The sequence below is a fragment of the Eucalyptus grandis genome, chromosome 7 (assembly GCF_016545825.1).
Source record: "Eucalyptus grandis isolate ANBG69807.140 chromosome 7, ASM1654582v1, whole genome shotgun sequence".
Classification (NCBI taxonomy): domain Eukaryota; kingdom Viridiplantae; phylum Streptophyta; class Magnoliopsida; order Myrtales; family Myrtaceae; genus Eucalyptus; species Eucalyptus grandis.
This window is the reverse complement of record NC_052618.1, coordinates 23,570,636-23,587,674: the sequence shown is the minus strand read 5'-3', so window position 1 is coordinate 23,587,674 and position 17,039 is coordinate 23,570,636. Positions and strand designations below refer to the sequence as shown.

Sequence of the window (17,039 nt, the reverse complement as noted above, 5' to 3'; positions counted from 1 at the left end):
TATGTGATGAAATTTTCTTTATATGGATCATAAAGATAGCGGGGACGAGAAATTCGACAACTGGATAGCTTTCATGTCAAGGGAAAATTGACGTGTTATCTAATAAATTAAATTTGAGAAAATTTATCATACGTGTTTAAAAAGAGCATCTAACCCAGTAACATTCCAAATTTCGAATCCAATCTTCTTTTTAGGCTGAACATTAAGACCCACTTTTCTTTTTGGCCAAACATTCAAGGACCCGATTGACTATACTTTTCGAGGATCAAAACTCCACCAAGTGTCCAACAAATCAAGGCATCTTCTTGGGAAGCCTGACCTGTGAAAACTCCCAAGAAAGAACATTCCCACACTCTTGCTCTGCCAGTTAAGGCAAGAATCGTCCGCCGATCCCGTGACGAGAATAAATCTAAAGAAAACAATCGATCCGTTCCCATCCATTCATTCTCACTTGACCGCACGGCACGCCATCCCGCAGCCAGAAAAGTTGCTGTGATCTCCAAGTTAACCCCCTTCCTCCCCCTTGGCAATACGTGGAAAAGTCGCTTAGCTTCACTCGAAGTAACGTAACTTGAATGGCTTCCTAAAGGTTCTTCCGCTCGTCAGAAGAAACCGCACGTTCGAAAGGTTCGCGAGGGTTAGCGTCGACGACGACGGCGGCGGCGGCAGCAGCAGCAGCAGCATCGGACGCAAATCGAACATGGGTTCGAGTGATTGCCCCGTTCGTTTGCCTGCTGTAGCTGCGCTGTTCTCCGTTTACTTTCCAATATAGTTAAAAAATGTGGACCTTGACTTAGGTATAATTTATGTGCAAATTGCGAGAAGTTGAATTGGAATTCCGTAGTTGGCTGGACGTCATACCTAACCCTAACTTGCGGAGAAAGATCTATACAGCGAGGCGACGGGTTTATGACGTCATATTTCTGTAATTTGTTCATTCAAAGAATGAAAGAATGATGTTTCAGTGACAACTAATTAGATAATATAGGCAGCCAAGAGAGGCTGCAAGAATTCCACAAATGACAATCATCAGTTTCTTTTGCTGTACAGAACAATCGGATCAACCCTAGCTAAATACAAAAGCCTAATGAACGAATAAATCCTTCGAAAAGAAAGATGAAAATGAAAATGAAAAAGAAGGGTAAGCTTTGTAATTCACGTAAATGTCTGAAATCATCTTTGGGAAGTCCCCACATCCTCTTGATCCATGAACAGCCTTGGCCTTTTCGCCGGATGAGGGCTCTCCACCTCTTGCTCGCCGGAGAGTTGGATTTTACGGTCCCTGTTGCTGCTCTCATCGGCGCCGGCCCAGAATTCCGGCAAGGCCGGCAAGTTCAAGTCGATCGGCTCGCGGTGGCTGACAGTCGTGTGGCTCGGACCGCCGGCTTCTGAGGAAGAGGCCGCACGGGCGGCGCTGCTACTGCTGCCGCCGTCGTAGTGGCACCGCTTGTGGCCGCCCAAGGCCTGGCCGGTGGGGAAGGCCTTGTGGCAGATGGAGCACTCGTGGAGCCTGCCGCTGCCCGGTGCGGCGGCGGCGGCGGCGGAGGAGGAGGAGGTAGGGTTATCGCCGGGGGTGGTTGGGGCGGCGGAGGCGGCTTCGGCGGACTTGCGGTGGCTGGCCTTGTGGCCGCCGAGGGCCTGGTAGGAAGGGAAGGCCTTGTCGCAGACGGAGCACTTGTAGGAGAGCTTCGGCGCCACCACCGGCGGCTGGCTGCCCTCGCCGCCGCTGCCGCCGCGGGCGAGCATGATGAGGCAGAGGGCCAGGTACTCCTCCTCGGAGGGCTGGTCCTGAGGGTCCACGCGGGGGCGCTTGGAGCGCTTCCGCTTGGCCCACGGGTGGCCGTCCGCGTCGTCGTGGCCGAAGGGGCGGCGGCGGTGGGCGAGTTGAGAGCTTCAAGCGCCATGTTCAGTGGCTGAGAGACTGCTGGTTTTTAGAGAGAGAAAGAGAGGTGTGGGAGCTTTGTGAGCATGGGTTTGTGCTTATATAAGGGTAGAGATGAGATGGGGTTGGAGATGAAGTCGGTCAACTGAATTTTAGAGAGAGAGAGAGAGAGAGGTGGGAGGGAAGAGGGGGATTCAGCTTGCTTAAGTGACTTTGTCAAGTCAAAACACAATGGCACGCCTGCTTCCTTTCCTTTTCCATTTTATTTTTTTGTTCTTATTTTTTTTTCCCTTTTCGCAAATTGAATTACTTGAGGTCTTCACTAAATTGGGTATGTGCTCATGATGTCGTAAGCTCGAGATCGAAGACAAATTCATCACTCAAGAGATATCATTCAATGTGAATTGATTTTTACTGTTTCAATACACTAACCACGCGTTTCGAATCAATTTTGATGATCTATCAAATACCATAAATAGAATCAATTATACCAAATCACATGTAAGACGGTGATTGTCTATGTTCGATGAAAGGGCAAATTAAAAGTTTTTTTTTTCTCAATGCACTGAGCTATATAAGTAACAGTACATAAGGAAAAAAATGTGATTTTCTTTTACTTACTAAGAGGAGGGGAAAAACAGAAGAAGAAGATTTTCAAGAGACAACAGATTTGGGTCCTCTCTGTGCTTCCCATAAAAAGTCATTGATTTGCAACCCTCATTGGGATCATCTCCACTCTAGATGTCTTTGTCCATGTGGTACTACAGTACCAATCACAATAATTTATATATCATAATAATATCAAGACAATACCTCTAGGTTTGGATGTTCAAATGTAGACTTTCTCATAAAAAATCCTCCTCCCACAAAAAAAAAAAAGGAATTGAAAATAATAGATGAACGGTCAAGATCCATTTCTTACCTCAGCCATTAGATCTCTCTTCACTAATTAGTCATATATTGGAGGGTAAATAAATCACAAATAACAATCGACTCTCCTATAGCTAAAAAAAAAAGAAATAAAATTGTGATTTCAAATTCCTCGGACACATCAATTTTACCTTTCTGAATTTTGTCAAAATTGCAACAACTTTTGCCAAAAAAAAAAAACAAAACAAAACAAAACCATGTGTATCTCACATCATCTCAATTAAACCACCAATTAGCTTGTAATTATCAACCAAAATATCTCAATTTTTTGTCGCTTATATTGACTCAAAAAGGTCACATCGCAAGAAGTTCCAAAATACGGACTCTTTGATCCTTTAAGAAGGCTAGTTTGTCCTAAATTTGCGAAAGTTACTATTGTCCAACCCAACCGTTGAAGTTAAAAAGTACAAGGAGATCGTGTGTTATAAAAGCATATAAATCTGTTAGACAAGTAATACGAGATAACTTAACACCCTTTCTCATGTGCTAATTAGATTAAAGACGATATGTGGAATTCAAAGAAAGGAAGGCCACATACCCGAAATAATTAAGGGTAAAATCTGATTTTAATGTCATGCTATAATCTCTGATTTGAAAGTTTAAATTAATAGATGAAAGAAAATAATACATACATACATATATATATAAACTCCATCACCAAGTCATTTGTGATATTATCCAAAGGTAAAAGGCTAGTTGGCGAGAGTAATTTATCCATTGCCATGCTAGTGAATTTGAGTAATCAAAATGGTGAATAAAGTCAACTCGTTAGAGTGTCCATGGTCAAAAACAAGACTGGATGCTCTTTTTTGCCCTCTCTCTACGCATGAATATTGTGCTACTTAGATTCTCATGCACGTCTTGACTCTTGAATGAAGCAACGCATGACCAAACGGTGAAATTGCAATTTCCCAATTGCCATCACAACATTGCGACTCGGGTGCATCGGTAGATCATTAATCGAGTGACCCTCGCGCCAAAGGCATATGGCTTGACGATCTGATGCGCTTCTTTTAACAAGTTTATTCTTGATCAATAAAATTAGTTTTATGAACAAAATAAAAAATCATAGGTAATGTTAAAGGTGCAGTTCATTTAATTTTCATGACACATTTACAATTTATCAAATGATATTTCGAAGGGCTTTGCAAGCATGATAGGTTTTTTGCTATTATGCTATTATGAAATAATAGCTTTTTGTAGTTATAATCTCTTTTACAATAAGTTATAATTATTTATTATTTGATTTTTGTGATTATTTTCATTTTAAATTGAACACTGTTATCTAATCATTTATTTATTTTGAAATTAACGTCACGGCTCACGTTGATTTTTACCCGAATAAAAAAAAGAAAAAAGGAAGTAGAATTCTCTAATTTCAGGACGTGGGTCAACTTTGTGGGGGCCCTTTTGGGCCTAGGGCATATGCCAGTGGGGTCGTGAATCTAGAGACAGCTCAGCAAATCAGCTACTCTGGAAGGTGAGAAGCCACTTAATGATTGGCCACGTGTTCATCAGTTCATCTTCCCATGATTAATCCTCGTTTATCTTTTTTTTTTTTTAATTTTTTTTTTTTTTTATTCGTTTGGTAGTAGTATTAGAGAGAGAGAGAGAGAGAGAGAGAGAGTTGTATTTGCAAATTAATTATTTGCACTGGCTGCTTAGCATTTTTAATTAATAAAAAAAGAGAGGATAAAACTTGTTTTAATTAGGCTTATAAATCAGTAAATAAGAGAAAAAAGTCAAGAAAAGGAATCGCCGGCTGCAACTTTTCCTTTTTTGTGACGGTAAAGGTAATCCCCATCGTCCCTACGTAGTCAATTTCGACAATAAAATGATTAATTGTCAAAACAAATGAGAGTGATATACATCAAATCACATTTTTTTATTAAAAAAAAAAGAGAAGCAAACGAGTTATGATGAGACTTTCTTTCATAATTATGAATTATCCGAATCTTTAATATCTTAATAAGTGCACTCCAAACTTTGTTCCCATATGAGTTTGATATGGTCTTGATTCACAGCGTGATTAGCATGATCCGTGGGATTTCTTTCAGACGAGTAACAGTACGATTCCATCACGAAAATTTTCCGTGTCTGAATTAATTGTTCGGTTTCTCATTGAACCCTATTTTATCGTTATTCGCCCGATTCATGAATTCATACATACCCATGCTTTTCATATGAAGATAAAGAGACTCAATGAAAATCAACTAGCTCGAGAAACACGTGATTACTGATCAAGATGTTTTTCTCGCATTCGAGATTCGAATCCTTTAGACCCTATATTTCCTAATTGATGTAGTGTATGTGCATTGTCAAGTCTCGCTGCTTTTTTTTTTTTTTAATTATGCGTTAGGACAAAATACATAAACAAATTATAATGTCGTAATAACATGTCATGGAGATTCAATAAAGACACCTAAAGCGAGCTGGCCAAAGTGATTTTCAGTCCACTCACGCAATTAGAGAGGGTGGGAATACGGTACTCCTCACCGCGCTCTTGCTTATCCTGCACCGACGCGTAACTGCCGATCGGACGGCAAGCGGCGCGCTTCCGTCCCCCTCCACCACGCCTCCACCGAACGATCGACACGTGGCGCTGTCCGTTGGACGCTTTTTCCGGATGACGGCTGCAGTTTCACGTGGTTGGCGGGCCGACAAGCAATTGAAAGCCGCCCCCGTCTGTTGGGGATCAGGGAGGGGCCGCCACGTGGACGGTTCACGTGCGCTTTTCGACACGTATGTCCTACTTCCCCTCTCCTTTTCTTTATTCCTTTTTCCATTTGGGCATTATCCTCGCGAATCCGAATTTCTGTGCTGCTAACGCCGGAGTAAATAAAATTATCATATGCTGAATTGATGGGAAATCCCGAATTTTGGCTCGATATGTAATATGATTTGTAAAATTTTAATTTATTCAATATGATTAATAAATTATATCATAATGTGCAACTTACTAAATAAAATTTCGATTTTGTTCACATATTTTTTGAACTTTTGGTATATGTCAACTTAAATACTGAACTATATCAAAATATTTAATGTTATCCATAAACTAAAGTTAATGGAAGGATAGTATTAAACATTTTTTTATGTTGTTTCAAGATTATATTTTCTAAACTTTTGATATATGTTAGAAGTATTAAAATGGGTACACAACTCATTTATGAACCCGTGTTTACTTAAATGGGTTGTTAATGAGTCGGACTTTATTTCTCAAGACACTCATGATGGGTTTTAAAAATGAAATGACTAAAAATATATGGGTCTTAAATGAGTATATACTCATTTAAGACCCATTTACCAACCCGTTAAAGATAACCCATGATCTAATCAATCCTACTAGAGGTGGGTTAAAGGGATTGATTTGGGTTGGACCATTTATGACTCGACCCAAACTCGACTTGACTCACCCGTTTACGAGTCTAGTATATTCTTGAACTATATCAAAATATTTAATATTGTCCTTAAACTTAAATTAATTGAAGGATGGTATTAAACATTGTTCAAAAAATTAAGTTGAATATGTATAAAAGTTTAAGAACCATATTGAATAAATAAAAATTCATGGTCACGAACTATATTACATCCAAAAGTTCAAGAATTATTTATGTCATTATCTGAAAATTGATTTATGAGAAGATTTGGAAGATGGTTGTTGAGTATTTGAATGTGAATTATTTTGTGCATTATTATTCTTGGAAAGGGCCGGATCGAAGAGTATTTTTCACGTGTCGGTAGCTCAGTAAATGAGATATGACGCAGCGATCATTATGTTCGTGCGATATGCTTACCATCTCATGCGGCCCTCAAATTCGATGACCGTATTCGCTACGCGACAACCTTTATCTAGATAATAATGTCGATCCCACTTACCTCAATCGACCCCACCCCGGGCCTTTTTTTGGCAACATGACATTGTCAATGTCCGCTTTGAATGAGCCCACATGTCCTTTAAGACACGTTGTGATGGTCTGAGGCCGAGCGAAACTTTCCAAACCTTGCAGTTGCTAAGTTGGATAATTTAGGTTTCCGATTTCAAAAACAAAAAAATCCGAAAACCAATTACTGTTTATATCACCCTTCATCAAATTCATACTAATCGGTTCACTTAGATCCTGTTTGTTTGTGTTCTTTTTTTGTTTCTCGGGACACAATTTCTGTTATTTTGTTCCGAGAACAAAAAAGAACAAAAATGCATTTGTTTATACTCTTGTTCTCAGAAACACTTTTTGAAGAAACAAAAGAATATAAACACAAAACTTATTTATTTATTTTTTCTCTTTTTTTTTTTTTTTTTTTTTTTTTTTTTGGCTAGTCACCGGCCTCGGCCATGACCAATGATTGGCCGTCAAGGACTGGCGACCTCGTTGGAGCGTTATCGGCCCTTGGTGAGACTCGACCTCGCCTTGGCTGAGCGAACTCGAAATATTTTTTTATATTTCTATTTTTGAAATAATTTTTGAACAAAAACTTACTAAACGTAACCTTATCCATACCACGAATATCTACTCATGGGCAAAATACTTTTGAACAATAGAAAGTATTTAATTGACTGGTTGGTGTCATATACGTGTATAGATATGCATTTTTGATGAGGTAAAAAGCTAAGACGAGACGGGTTTTAAATCTTACATAGTAAAAGGGGCCAACGATAAAATTGATATAGATATTAGTACACTGGTTTGAGAAGAGTACACTAGGGATGTCAACGATTCGGTTCAGCTTGGTTTGTTTGAAAATCGAATCAAACCGAACCATTAGGAAAAACTTCCGAATCAAACCGAATGAGACCCAATCGAATATGAACCAAACTGAAATTTGATTTGGTTTGGTTCAGTTTTTCGGTTTTTGATTTTCAGCTTTTAGTTTTCAGGTTTTGTATTTTTTTTTTCATTTTTTAATCTGTTGTATATATTTTTCGTTTCCAAAAAATAAGCTCTTATTGGTTTGTTGGTTCGGTTCAGAAACCAAACCGATAAAAAAAATTTCGGTTTTTAATGAGAATCGAACCAAATGAAAACCAAATAAACAAACAAAAAAACCGAATTTTTTTGGTTCGGTTCGATTTGGTTTGTTTTTCGGTTCGGTAGTGCACGGCTCGGCATAATTGCGAAATACATGTATAGAAATGCTTTTTTGATGAGGTAAAGAGAGGCAAGGCAAGAAAAGACGGGTTTTAAACCTTACATAGTAAAAGGGGCCGGCAGTAAAACGGATATAGAGACCAGCACGTCGGTTCCAGTAGAGTACACGGCTCGGCATCGTTGCGAAATACGTACATGACGGGGGACTCGGACGAAGCGTGCTCTCACTGTACAAGAAAGGAAAAAGAAAAACCAGTCTCGTTGCATCATCCATGATTCAACTTCGTCAAAAGGGAGGAATGCGGCATGGAGGGGGCTTCGTCTTTTGGTCAAAATGTCAACTTGCGTCGAGATATAGAACACGCAGATATAGTAAAAGGAAGAAGTTTGAAAAAGAGATGATGATGGGGAGCATTTTCTTGGCCAATTCAATATCCGGTTCTGAGCCCTTTTGACCGCGGGCTGAAGTCATGCCATACGTAAACTCGTGTGTCGCTTCTTCATCTTCAACTTGCTCACTTCCGCCATCACTTTCGTTCTTCGGCAGCCCGTGCTTCGGATCTCGGATGAGGTCTGCGGCGGCACGGGTGGTTCCGTGGCCTGCTTGCCGGCTCTTTGCGTGGAAGAGGGTGCCGTGTCGGACCATGTCGATGGTTGTTTTTCCCTAACGGGTCGCGACCATGACAGGATGGAAGTCCATTTACCGTCGTGGTCTGAAACTATGGGGTGATCATAACCAAAGAGGAACACTCCATACATGAATTTACATCAGAGCATGATAGTTTTACACTTTCCTAGATCTTCTGGTCAGGTTGCTGTGCAAAACCTTCCGTGCAAGGTAGTTACAGAATTGACACTAACACAGAAAGAAGAAAGTAAGAAAACAGAAGCAGAAAGGATTGCTTTCCATCAATTCTCCGCTGCGCTGCTCGATAAAAGGAGGCATTATCAGGACTCCCGAGTTCATATCGACGCGGAAATGGCCTGAGGTGATGCTTCTGATGTTCATCTCAATCGATGTGAATCGGGTCATCATCAGTGCCGCTCGAAATGGAGACTTGGAACACAGCAGCATTTCTGTCAATGAGCTTGAACACGCAGATGTTTCCTGCACGCACATGAGTTTCTCTTGCGAATGCACCCCAACCGGCAGAGAATAATGTGCCCGGAATCCGTCTGGTCCGTCCATAGCTCCTAACGAGCTTCACTGTCCATGATCTGTCTGAGTACAAAAGAGTCGCTGTTTGTTGGTTTTCCTGAATATGTTGCTTGGCGAATCCAACCGGAACTCCCTGCACATGTCCGTGTTTCAAATATCCAATCCATGAGAACTGTGAATTGAACATGATATGTGTCAGTGATGATTTGAGCTGGAGACTCACCAGGCAACTCATATAAGATCGCGGGATCACCCGTTTGAAGAAGGGACGCTCTGTATCTATATCGCTGGCTAATTCAGGAGATGCGAGAGAGCTCAGAAGGGTAGGGCTCTGAAAATCTGGTTCGGAACAGCTCGCTCTGCATGGAGACTGTTCTATCCCACCTGTAGTGAAACAATGAGAACTTCAACAAACATAGGCGTTAACGTCTCTTTGACTTGCTGTGAAAAGATCTTGCGTAGATAGGAAATTACTGCTATCGTTGGGGGGTGACGTGGAAGCCTCACAAGATGTTTTTCATATCAGAATAAACTAACAAACTACAAGTTTGCACCAGCATGCAAAGAGACTTGCATAAAATGTTCAAGAATTTGAAAAGAGATGGCAAAAAGAATGTGATGTACGTAGAAGTTGACCTTGTAAAACCACAGGATGTTTCATTAGTTCTATAGGTCAGGTTGAACCACTATAAACCTTAAAGAAGTGCCAAATTTGAGAGTTTCTTTCTAATGGAAATCACATAATTGGACTGGCACCAAAAAGAAGAAAACAGAAACATAAAAGAGTCTACTGTTAATCGATTTGCAACTACTGAATAAAAGAGGCATAATTAGGAATCCTGAATTCATATCAACACTGCAGACGGATTAGAGTAGCACTTCCCATTGTTCATCTCAATCAATGGGAATAGGCTCCTTACCGGCACTACTGAAATTGGAGACTTGGAACACAACATCATCCCTATCAATGAGCTCGAACACACAGAGATTTCCCATGCGCATATGAGTTTCTCTTGCAAATGCAGTCCAACCAGTAGTAAAGAACACCCGGGTGTCATGAGTATAGCCTGAGAGTATTTTTCTGGTCTGAGTATAGCTTAAGAGCTTCACTGGCCACGATTCGCCTGAAAACCTAAGAGTTGCCATCCCCTTGTTTTCCTGAATATGTTGCTTGATGAAGCCAACCGGAAGACTCTGCACATGCACATGTTTGAACAGTGCTGATATGAAATTGCGTGGAATGAGAAATCCAAGGATAAATTGGAGGGAAAAAACCCAGAAGGTAACGATTTGAGGTGGAAGAACTCCGTGGATCTATTCATCCTTTTGAAAGTGCTCAAGGATGAAAGAAATCGCTAGCTAGCATCCTTGTTTGGTACATGTTATTAATGAGTATTGTTGCAGTAATCTTTTGGATTATATCATAAGCACTATAAACATTGAAAAACTCGACATCAGCAGCTAATGTGATCACAGCATTGTAGGTGATAGCAATCATAATGGAACTCTGGATATAGCAGTGATGAATTAAGCTCAAGACTTACCAGGCAATTCATATAGGATGGCGGGATCACCATTTTGAAAAAGGGATGTTTTGAATCAAATTTGCACGCTAATTCAGGAGAAACAAGAGGCCTTAGAAGTGTAGGACCATGAAAAACCAGCTCCGAATGGCTCGCTCTGAATGTAGACTGTTGGATCCTGTCTGCTGAGTCCGCAGGAGCTTGAGACAGATCTAGTTCTTTGGGGTGAGTATCAATGCAAGCTACATATCGAGGAGACCAGGTTCCGTTTAGTTCCAAAATTGGTAGGAATAGAAAGCAACTTAATCAACCTGCTTCAGATTACTGCAAATAGAAATAGTAAAGCTACTCTGTTCCACAGCAGGTGACCTTTTAAATCTAATCTGCATGATACCATATCATCTTGGTGGCACGGTCGAGTGGTAATGCAGGGGAGTAGATATCCTTTTTCTCCAGATAAACAATAAGGAATTTAGCTGACATTGGTGTGCAAATTTAGTATAGATTGGAAATTGCTTTGTCATGCATATCAAGATTCAGGTAATTGGACAAAAAAAATTCTGAATGCTCTTCACATGAAAGGAAAAACTGACAAACTTCAATTTGCGCCCGTAGGCATATAAACTTCGTATAAAGTCTTCAAGTATTCGAAAAGAGAAAAGAAAAGTATCTGATGTAAGTTCACATTGAGCTTGTAAAACCATGGGTTGCGCCTCAAAATTCAGAGTTGGCATAGCTTAAGGCAAGCGTGTTTGACATCACTACACTTGTACAGTTCTAATGGTCCTGTTGGATCCACCTTAAAGAAGCGCCTAATTTGAGAGATTCTTTCGGAAAGGGGCAATCAACATTAGCAGGCAATAGAAAAAGAAATGAGTCTATTTTTTCATTGACTTGCCACTACCAAATGAAGAACGCATAATTAGGACTCCTGAAAGTATATGGACAGTGCAAATGGCCTATATTAACACTTCTGATATTAATCTCAATCAGTGAGAATTGGGCCCGTACCAGCACTACAGAAGATGGAGACTTCGAACACAAAATCTTCCCTATCAATGAGCTCAAACATGCAGACATCTCCTACATGCAGACAGTTTTCTCTTGCAAATGCAGGCCAACCACCAGAGAAGAATGCCTTGTGGTCTTGCTTATATCTTAAAAGCTTCACTGGCCATGATCTGTCTAAATACCTGAGCACCGCCACCATATCCGTGCTTTCTTGAATATATTTCCTGGTGAATCCAACAGGAATATTCTGCACATATGTACAAATTTGTAGAAATGAATGTATGCTAAAAGGACCATAACATCAGCATACAATCATAAGAAAAAAGCACACAGATAGATATTCATGGCAATATTTGCTAATTTCAGGAGTGATATTTTATCCTTCTTTTTGCTAAGTCCACAGCCTTAAGATGCTCCTGAAATTCAACAATCTTAATCTGTCAGCTAAAACATCATCAATCTTAACCTGCAATCCAAAGAATTCTCCAAGAAGTGACTGTCCATTAAGAGACGGTTTTTTCCATTCAAGTAAATTGGTCATCCTTTCACTTGGATAGTGATTAGAGCAGCTTCTAGACAATATTCAAGTGAATGGACAGTCGTGATATTTTATCCTTCTTTTTCCCTGGTTCCCATTACTCCACACAAACACTCCAAGAATTACTATTTCATATGTATCTGCTACAAACCAAAGCAACGTGGAAATACACAATACTGAGGCAAGATTTAGAAAGCAATCATAATTGAACTTGAGATGGGCCAGTGGTGGATGAAACTAGAGATCTTACCATTTTTTTAGCCTGATATTCAGGTATCACCAGTTTGAAAAAGGATGCTCTGACTCAAACTCATTGGCTAATTCAGGAGTAGCGAGAGGCCTCGGAGATGTAGGACTAGGGAAAACTGGCTCAGAAAGGCTTGCTGTGCATTTAGACTGTTTGCTCCCACCTTTAGATAAAGAGGAGAACTTAACTAGAGATCAGTGTGAATGTTTCTTTAATTGACTTACTATGAAAAGGTTTGGCAGAACATGTAACTATTATCAGGAAAAAAGGAAATTCAGATAATTTCACTGAATAAATTGTAAATGCCCTTCACAAGAGAGGGGAAAAAGTAACTAGAATTAGCACCACCTAAATCATTAGGTTACCTTAGTCAAACGTTTTCAAGTAGACTGTAAAAGAACAGACAAGAAAAAGTGTACCTTTAGGAGAAGCAGCACAACTTACAAAGGAGGTGTAGTTGTAAATTCAGATCTCATTCTAAAACCAGCCTAAAGTGATACTGCAGTGTGCATTTCAAACAAGGTTGTCTAGTTCTTACCAGCACTATTGAAAATGTAAACTCTGAACACAATATCCTCCCCATCAATAAGCTCGAACACGCAGACATTCCCTAAGCGCAAATGAGCTTCTCTCAAAAATCTGAACCAACCAGAACCAAAACATGCCCCACGATGTCCACAGCTCCTAAGCTTCACTGGCCATGACCTGCCGGAATGCCTGAGAATTGCGATTTCCTTGATTTTCCGAATGTGCTGCATGATAAATCTACGGGGAACATACTGCATGACAAAGAAAGGACATGCTTATAATGCAAGCACGAAAAATGTAGATTGATTGCTGTATTTTCAGGACTCATAATCAGCAGTTTTAACTGGATAAAAGTCAAAATGTTGGTCTCTACTCATGGTTGGGTAGAGCATCTTCTTCCTTTAAACCGATACGCATGAACAGTTCTGAGGAAAATAACATCACGCCATTTCCAACCAAAACCCAATCAACTTAGGAAAACACTAGCATATAACAACGATACAGAGAGCATCGTGTTTGAATTGGAAATGTGCTGCTTAATACTGATGAATTTAGTTTTCTGATCTTACCAGTATATGATGCTTAAGGTAAGACGGCTGCATCATCACCTTGAAAAAAGGATACTCTGATTCAAATTCGCTGGCCAATTCAAAACCAGAGAGAGGCCCTATACATGTAGGACCACCAAAAAACGGCTCAGAATGATTCATTTTGCATCTAGACCGTCTGATCCCATCTGTAATTTACAAACAATGAGAACTTTAAATGGCGTAGGGTTGTAAATTTCATTAGGTAAGCGATTGATTCACTCTGAAAAGATTATTCACTCTGCAAATACCAAAAACGTCATCTTATCAGTCAACATAAAGCATTATTAAAAGAGTTTTTGAGTATTTTGGAAAAAAATGTAACAAAAGAGAGTGACATAGGAAGAAAGGCAACATATCAAATGAAGAGTCACACCTTTGGATCCTCGTGGTGAGTAGATTGGACTTAGCTGTGAATAAGGTAAATGTGATTCGACCCTCATTTTTCGACGGGTTATGAGTTCCTCTGGATCTTCTGCTTCTACGACATCTTCTGTTTTTGGTGAGGGAAATTTGCTCCCAAGGTCTGTTTTTTTGCCACTGCTCAATGAATAATCTATCTCTGAAGTACTCTTGTCGAATATTATTACACCAAAAGTGGAGTTCCCTTTATATTTGAAAACTATGAGGTGACCATGACCAATGGAGTAATACTCCATGAAATCCTGCCAACCTTTCCACAGCGAAACCATGTCATTGTTACACTTTTCTAGTTCTATAGTCCAGGTTGAACAGCCTGGAACCTGGAGAAGCACCGAGTTTGAGAGATCCTTTCCACATCTTCTCAAGAAACTTTTTGGAATTCCCTATTATGAAAAGCTTAGAGTTAAAGGTCCTTGATAAAAGCTCATCATAGTCAAACCGAAGTGCAGACAAACAGGAAGAAAACTAAGAAGCTGTCATTTCTGTAACATGGATGAAAGATCAGTTTCCACAAGCGTGCTTTTGATAACCGTGGGCTGAATTTTAGTAATACTGACTTCTTTCTGCAGGAGCAAAGGTAGAGAACCCAAGATACTTCTTAGTAATGTTCAAAGCATGTTGTGGAAACCAGAACCATGCACAGTATTGTACTGCCTTCTGAAAGCCATTTCGACCCAAAGCATAATGTAAATAAATCAGAAACTCTTGAAGAAGAAAGGCAGCGAGAAGGACAAGAGAACGACCATAGGACAATCGGTCACGCATCCGATGAAGATATTCATGTGTTGAAGTATCAAGAAGGAAAAATATTGTTCGATCTACGGGCCACGCTTGCAGACAATACCCTGTTGTTAATTTTTTTATTTTTCTTTGCCTTTAGCTGGAAGTAAAATGTTCATTCGAAACCAAACACATGAACCGGTTTTCAGGTTGACGGCTACACAGCACGAGTGTGAGAAACTCTTGACAACGATAAAGAATCGGATGAAACAGACTCTGCAAATTTGCTCAACTCACAAGCTTTCCTGATTCAAGGGTGTCGGAGAGTATGATCTTGAAGAAGCAACGACTCTCACGACAACGACCGGCCACGACCTCCGGCTCGACAGCTCCATCTTCTCTCCGGCGACGACGACGACGACGACTACAAGAAGCCATAGACAGCAGTGTCCCCTGACTCCTTACAGAAGAAGAAGAAGAAGAAGAAGAAGAAGAAGAAGAAGATGGTTTGTGGGGTTTCAACTTCAACTACAGGAGCGTGGAGCCTTTGTTCCTGAGGCCATCGTCCTGGTAAGATTGGATGGCTCGGTGATCGAGGCAAAGATTCTCTGTAAGTGTCAATCAGACACGAGCTTCTCATAGCGTGGAAGCAAACGTCAGTGGGTGACCGAAGGGCAGGGAATAAAGTAGCGCCGAGAATCGGTTTGCCTCGGGGGCCAGCATTCGTTATGGGACACCTCTGAGAATGGAGCTTTTGGAGTCTTGCAGAAACACGTTACTGTGCCAAAGAAATGGAACCGGCGAATGGTTCGACTAACAGAACTGTTGCAAAACAAGCTATCAAATAATAAAATAAATAAATAAATATATAGATGATATTCGATTTACTCATTCGGTCGATGTGACTCACATCTACGAAGAAAATTGTAAAAAATTTCACTATAAAATCAAGTAATATAATAAAGACTATAACCGCACTTAAATTAGTCAAATACTATAATAACTCACACGGTGTTTAACCTTGTAATTACTCACGAAATAATCTCTCAACTCACAAAGGAGTTACACAAAATCTTAATACAAGATTTCACGTCTTCAAAACATTCGAATGTAATTCACGAACAGTTGAACTTCGTTGCTACGCTTCCACACTCATGGACTTAACCCCGTAGATGACTCTCAAGTGCAAGCCTCACTCAAACTTCACCGATATTATGGACCTCATCAGAACATCAACCTACTTGCACTTTTAGCTACTCTATAAGAATTCTTCAACACAACAACAAATAAAGCAAAACCATCAATGCATCCATATTTGTCAAGGAGGTTGAATATGCACCTTATTATAATTAGCAGTTACAACAATTGTTGGTTGTACAGGCTCCACCTTGCTATGAGTACATCCTTGTTGATTACTATGTTAATACCCACTAGTTCAAGAGTTTCTAGTTATAACTCCATATTGAGCTTAATAGTATTTAAATTCCTATAAACACTCCCACAATTACTTCTATTTAAAAGTACTGGAGACTTGTCAAATGTCATTTCTCTATTGACAACAAATAAATTTAATTTTGGGATCACAATTGATAGCCCCACTCACCGTATACATAGCCTAAGAATATGTATTTTCTTGTCCTCCCATTGAACCTATCATCACTTATTCAAATACAACATGGGCGGCCAAATATATAATAACAAAATAATCGGCAATGCTACCTAACCACAAATTCACTAGGTAGGTCATCACACTAAGTACATTTGCCAAGAATGTCCTAGTCATACCAACACTAGAGAGGATTTTATGCTTCATCTCTAGTAATATTCTACTTATCAACCTTGCAATCTGTTATGGTTCACTAGTACTAGCATGAGGATGTAGGATTCATTTAACAATTCTGAGTAAAATTCCATGCTACTGTTAATCCACATATGCGTGGTCATCTTACCGGTCTCCCTTTCAATCAAAACTCTTAACTGCTTGGTCTCACAACAACATCAAACTTGTGCTTCAACACAAACACCCATGTCTGCTTCAAGTAGTCATCCACAACCATTAGCATAGATCTAGCACTCTTCTTCAAAGAAAACCACAACAACTTGTAAACATCCAAGTGAATCAATTCTACAATATTCATGGTCTATCTAATAGTCATATTGAACTACACTTTTCGTCATTTCCTAAATTACAACACTTGCATACATTTAGTTCTTTAGTAACATAATCACATAGCATATTCATTTCACTCAAAACTTTCAAGCTTCTTTCGCTAATGTGTCCCAAATAGATATGCCATAATTTGGACTCTCAAACTGATGCATATGATGTCTTTGTGGGAAACCCGTTACGATCTCACCTTGAAGCTCTTATGGGATGCCATTCTTAATTTTTCTTATTATC

The 17,039-nt window shown here is 39.8% G+C and overlaps 3 protein-coding genes across 3 annotated transcripts; all 3 read right to left on the bottom strand.

Moving 5' to 3' along the window:
- Window positions 1-954: 954 nt before the first annotated feature.
- Window positions 955-1,979, bottom strand: LOC104453096 (zinc finger protein ZAT10). The gene is given in 2 exon segments (XM_010067604.3): window positions 955-1,859; window positions 1,862-1,979. Coding segments are annotated over 2 exon segments (729 nt in total). The 5' UTR covers window positions 1,905-1,979; the 3' UTR covers window positions 955-1,173.
- A 6,574-nt stretch (window positions 1,980-8,553) lies between these two features.
- LOC104453095 (B3 domain-containing transcription factor VRN1) lies at window positions 8,554-15,276 on the bottom strand. The gene is made up of 10 exons (XM_010067603.3): window positions 14,936-15,276; window positions 13,872-14,301; window positions 13,478-13,644; window positions 12,919-13,159; window positions 12,384-12,543; window positions 11,596-11,842; window positions 10,606-10,826; window positions 9,982-10,255; window positions 9,285-9,445; window positions 8,554-9,194 (listed from the first exon to the last, which is right to left on the bottom strand). The coding sequence occupies exons 5-10, from the start codon at window positions 12,384-12,386 to the stop codon at window positions 8,913-8,915; spliced, it is 1,188 nt and encodes a 395-aa protein (XP_010065905.3). The 5' UTR covers window positions 12,387-12,543; window positions 12,919-13,159; window positions 13,478-13,644; window positions 13,872-14,301; window positions 14,936-15,276; the 3' UTR covers window positions 8,554-8,912.
- LOC120295990 (B3 domain-containing transcription factor VRN1-like) lies at window positions 12,908-16,776 on the bottom strand. The gene is made up of 4 exons (XM_039317634.1): window positions 16,630-16,776; window positions 14,067-14,301; window positions 13,478-13,575; window positions 12,908-13,159 (listed from the first exon to the last, which is right to left on the bottom strand). Exons 1-4 carry the CDS (start codon window positions 16,774-16,776, stop codon window positions 12,908-12,910), a joined length of 732 nt encoding a protein of 243 aa, XP_039173568.1.
- Window positions 16,777-17,039: the final 263 nt, after the last annotated feature.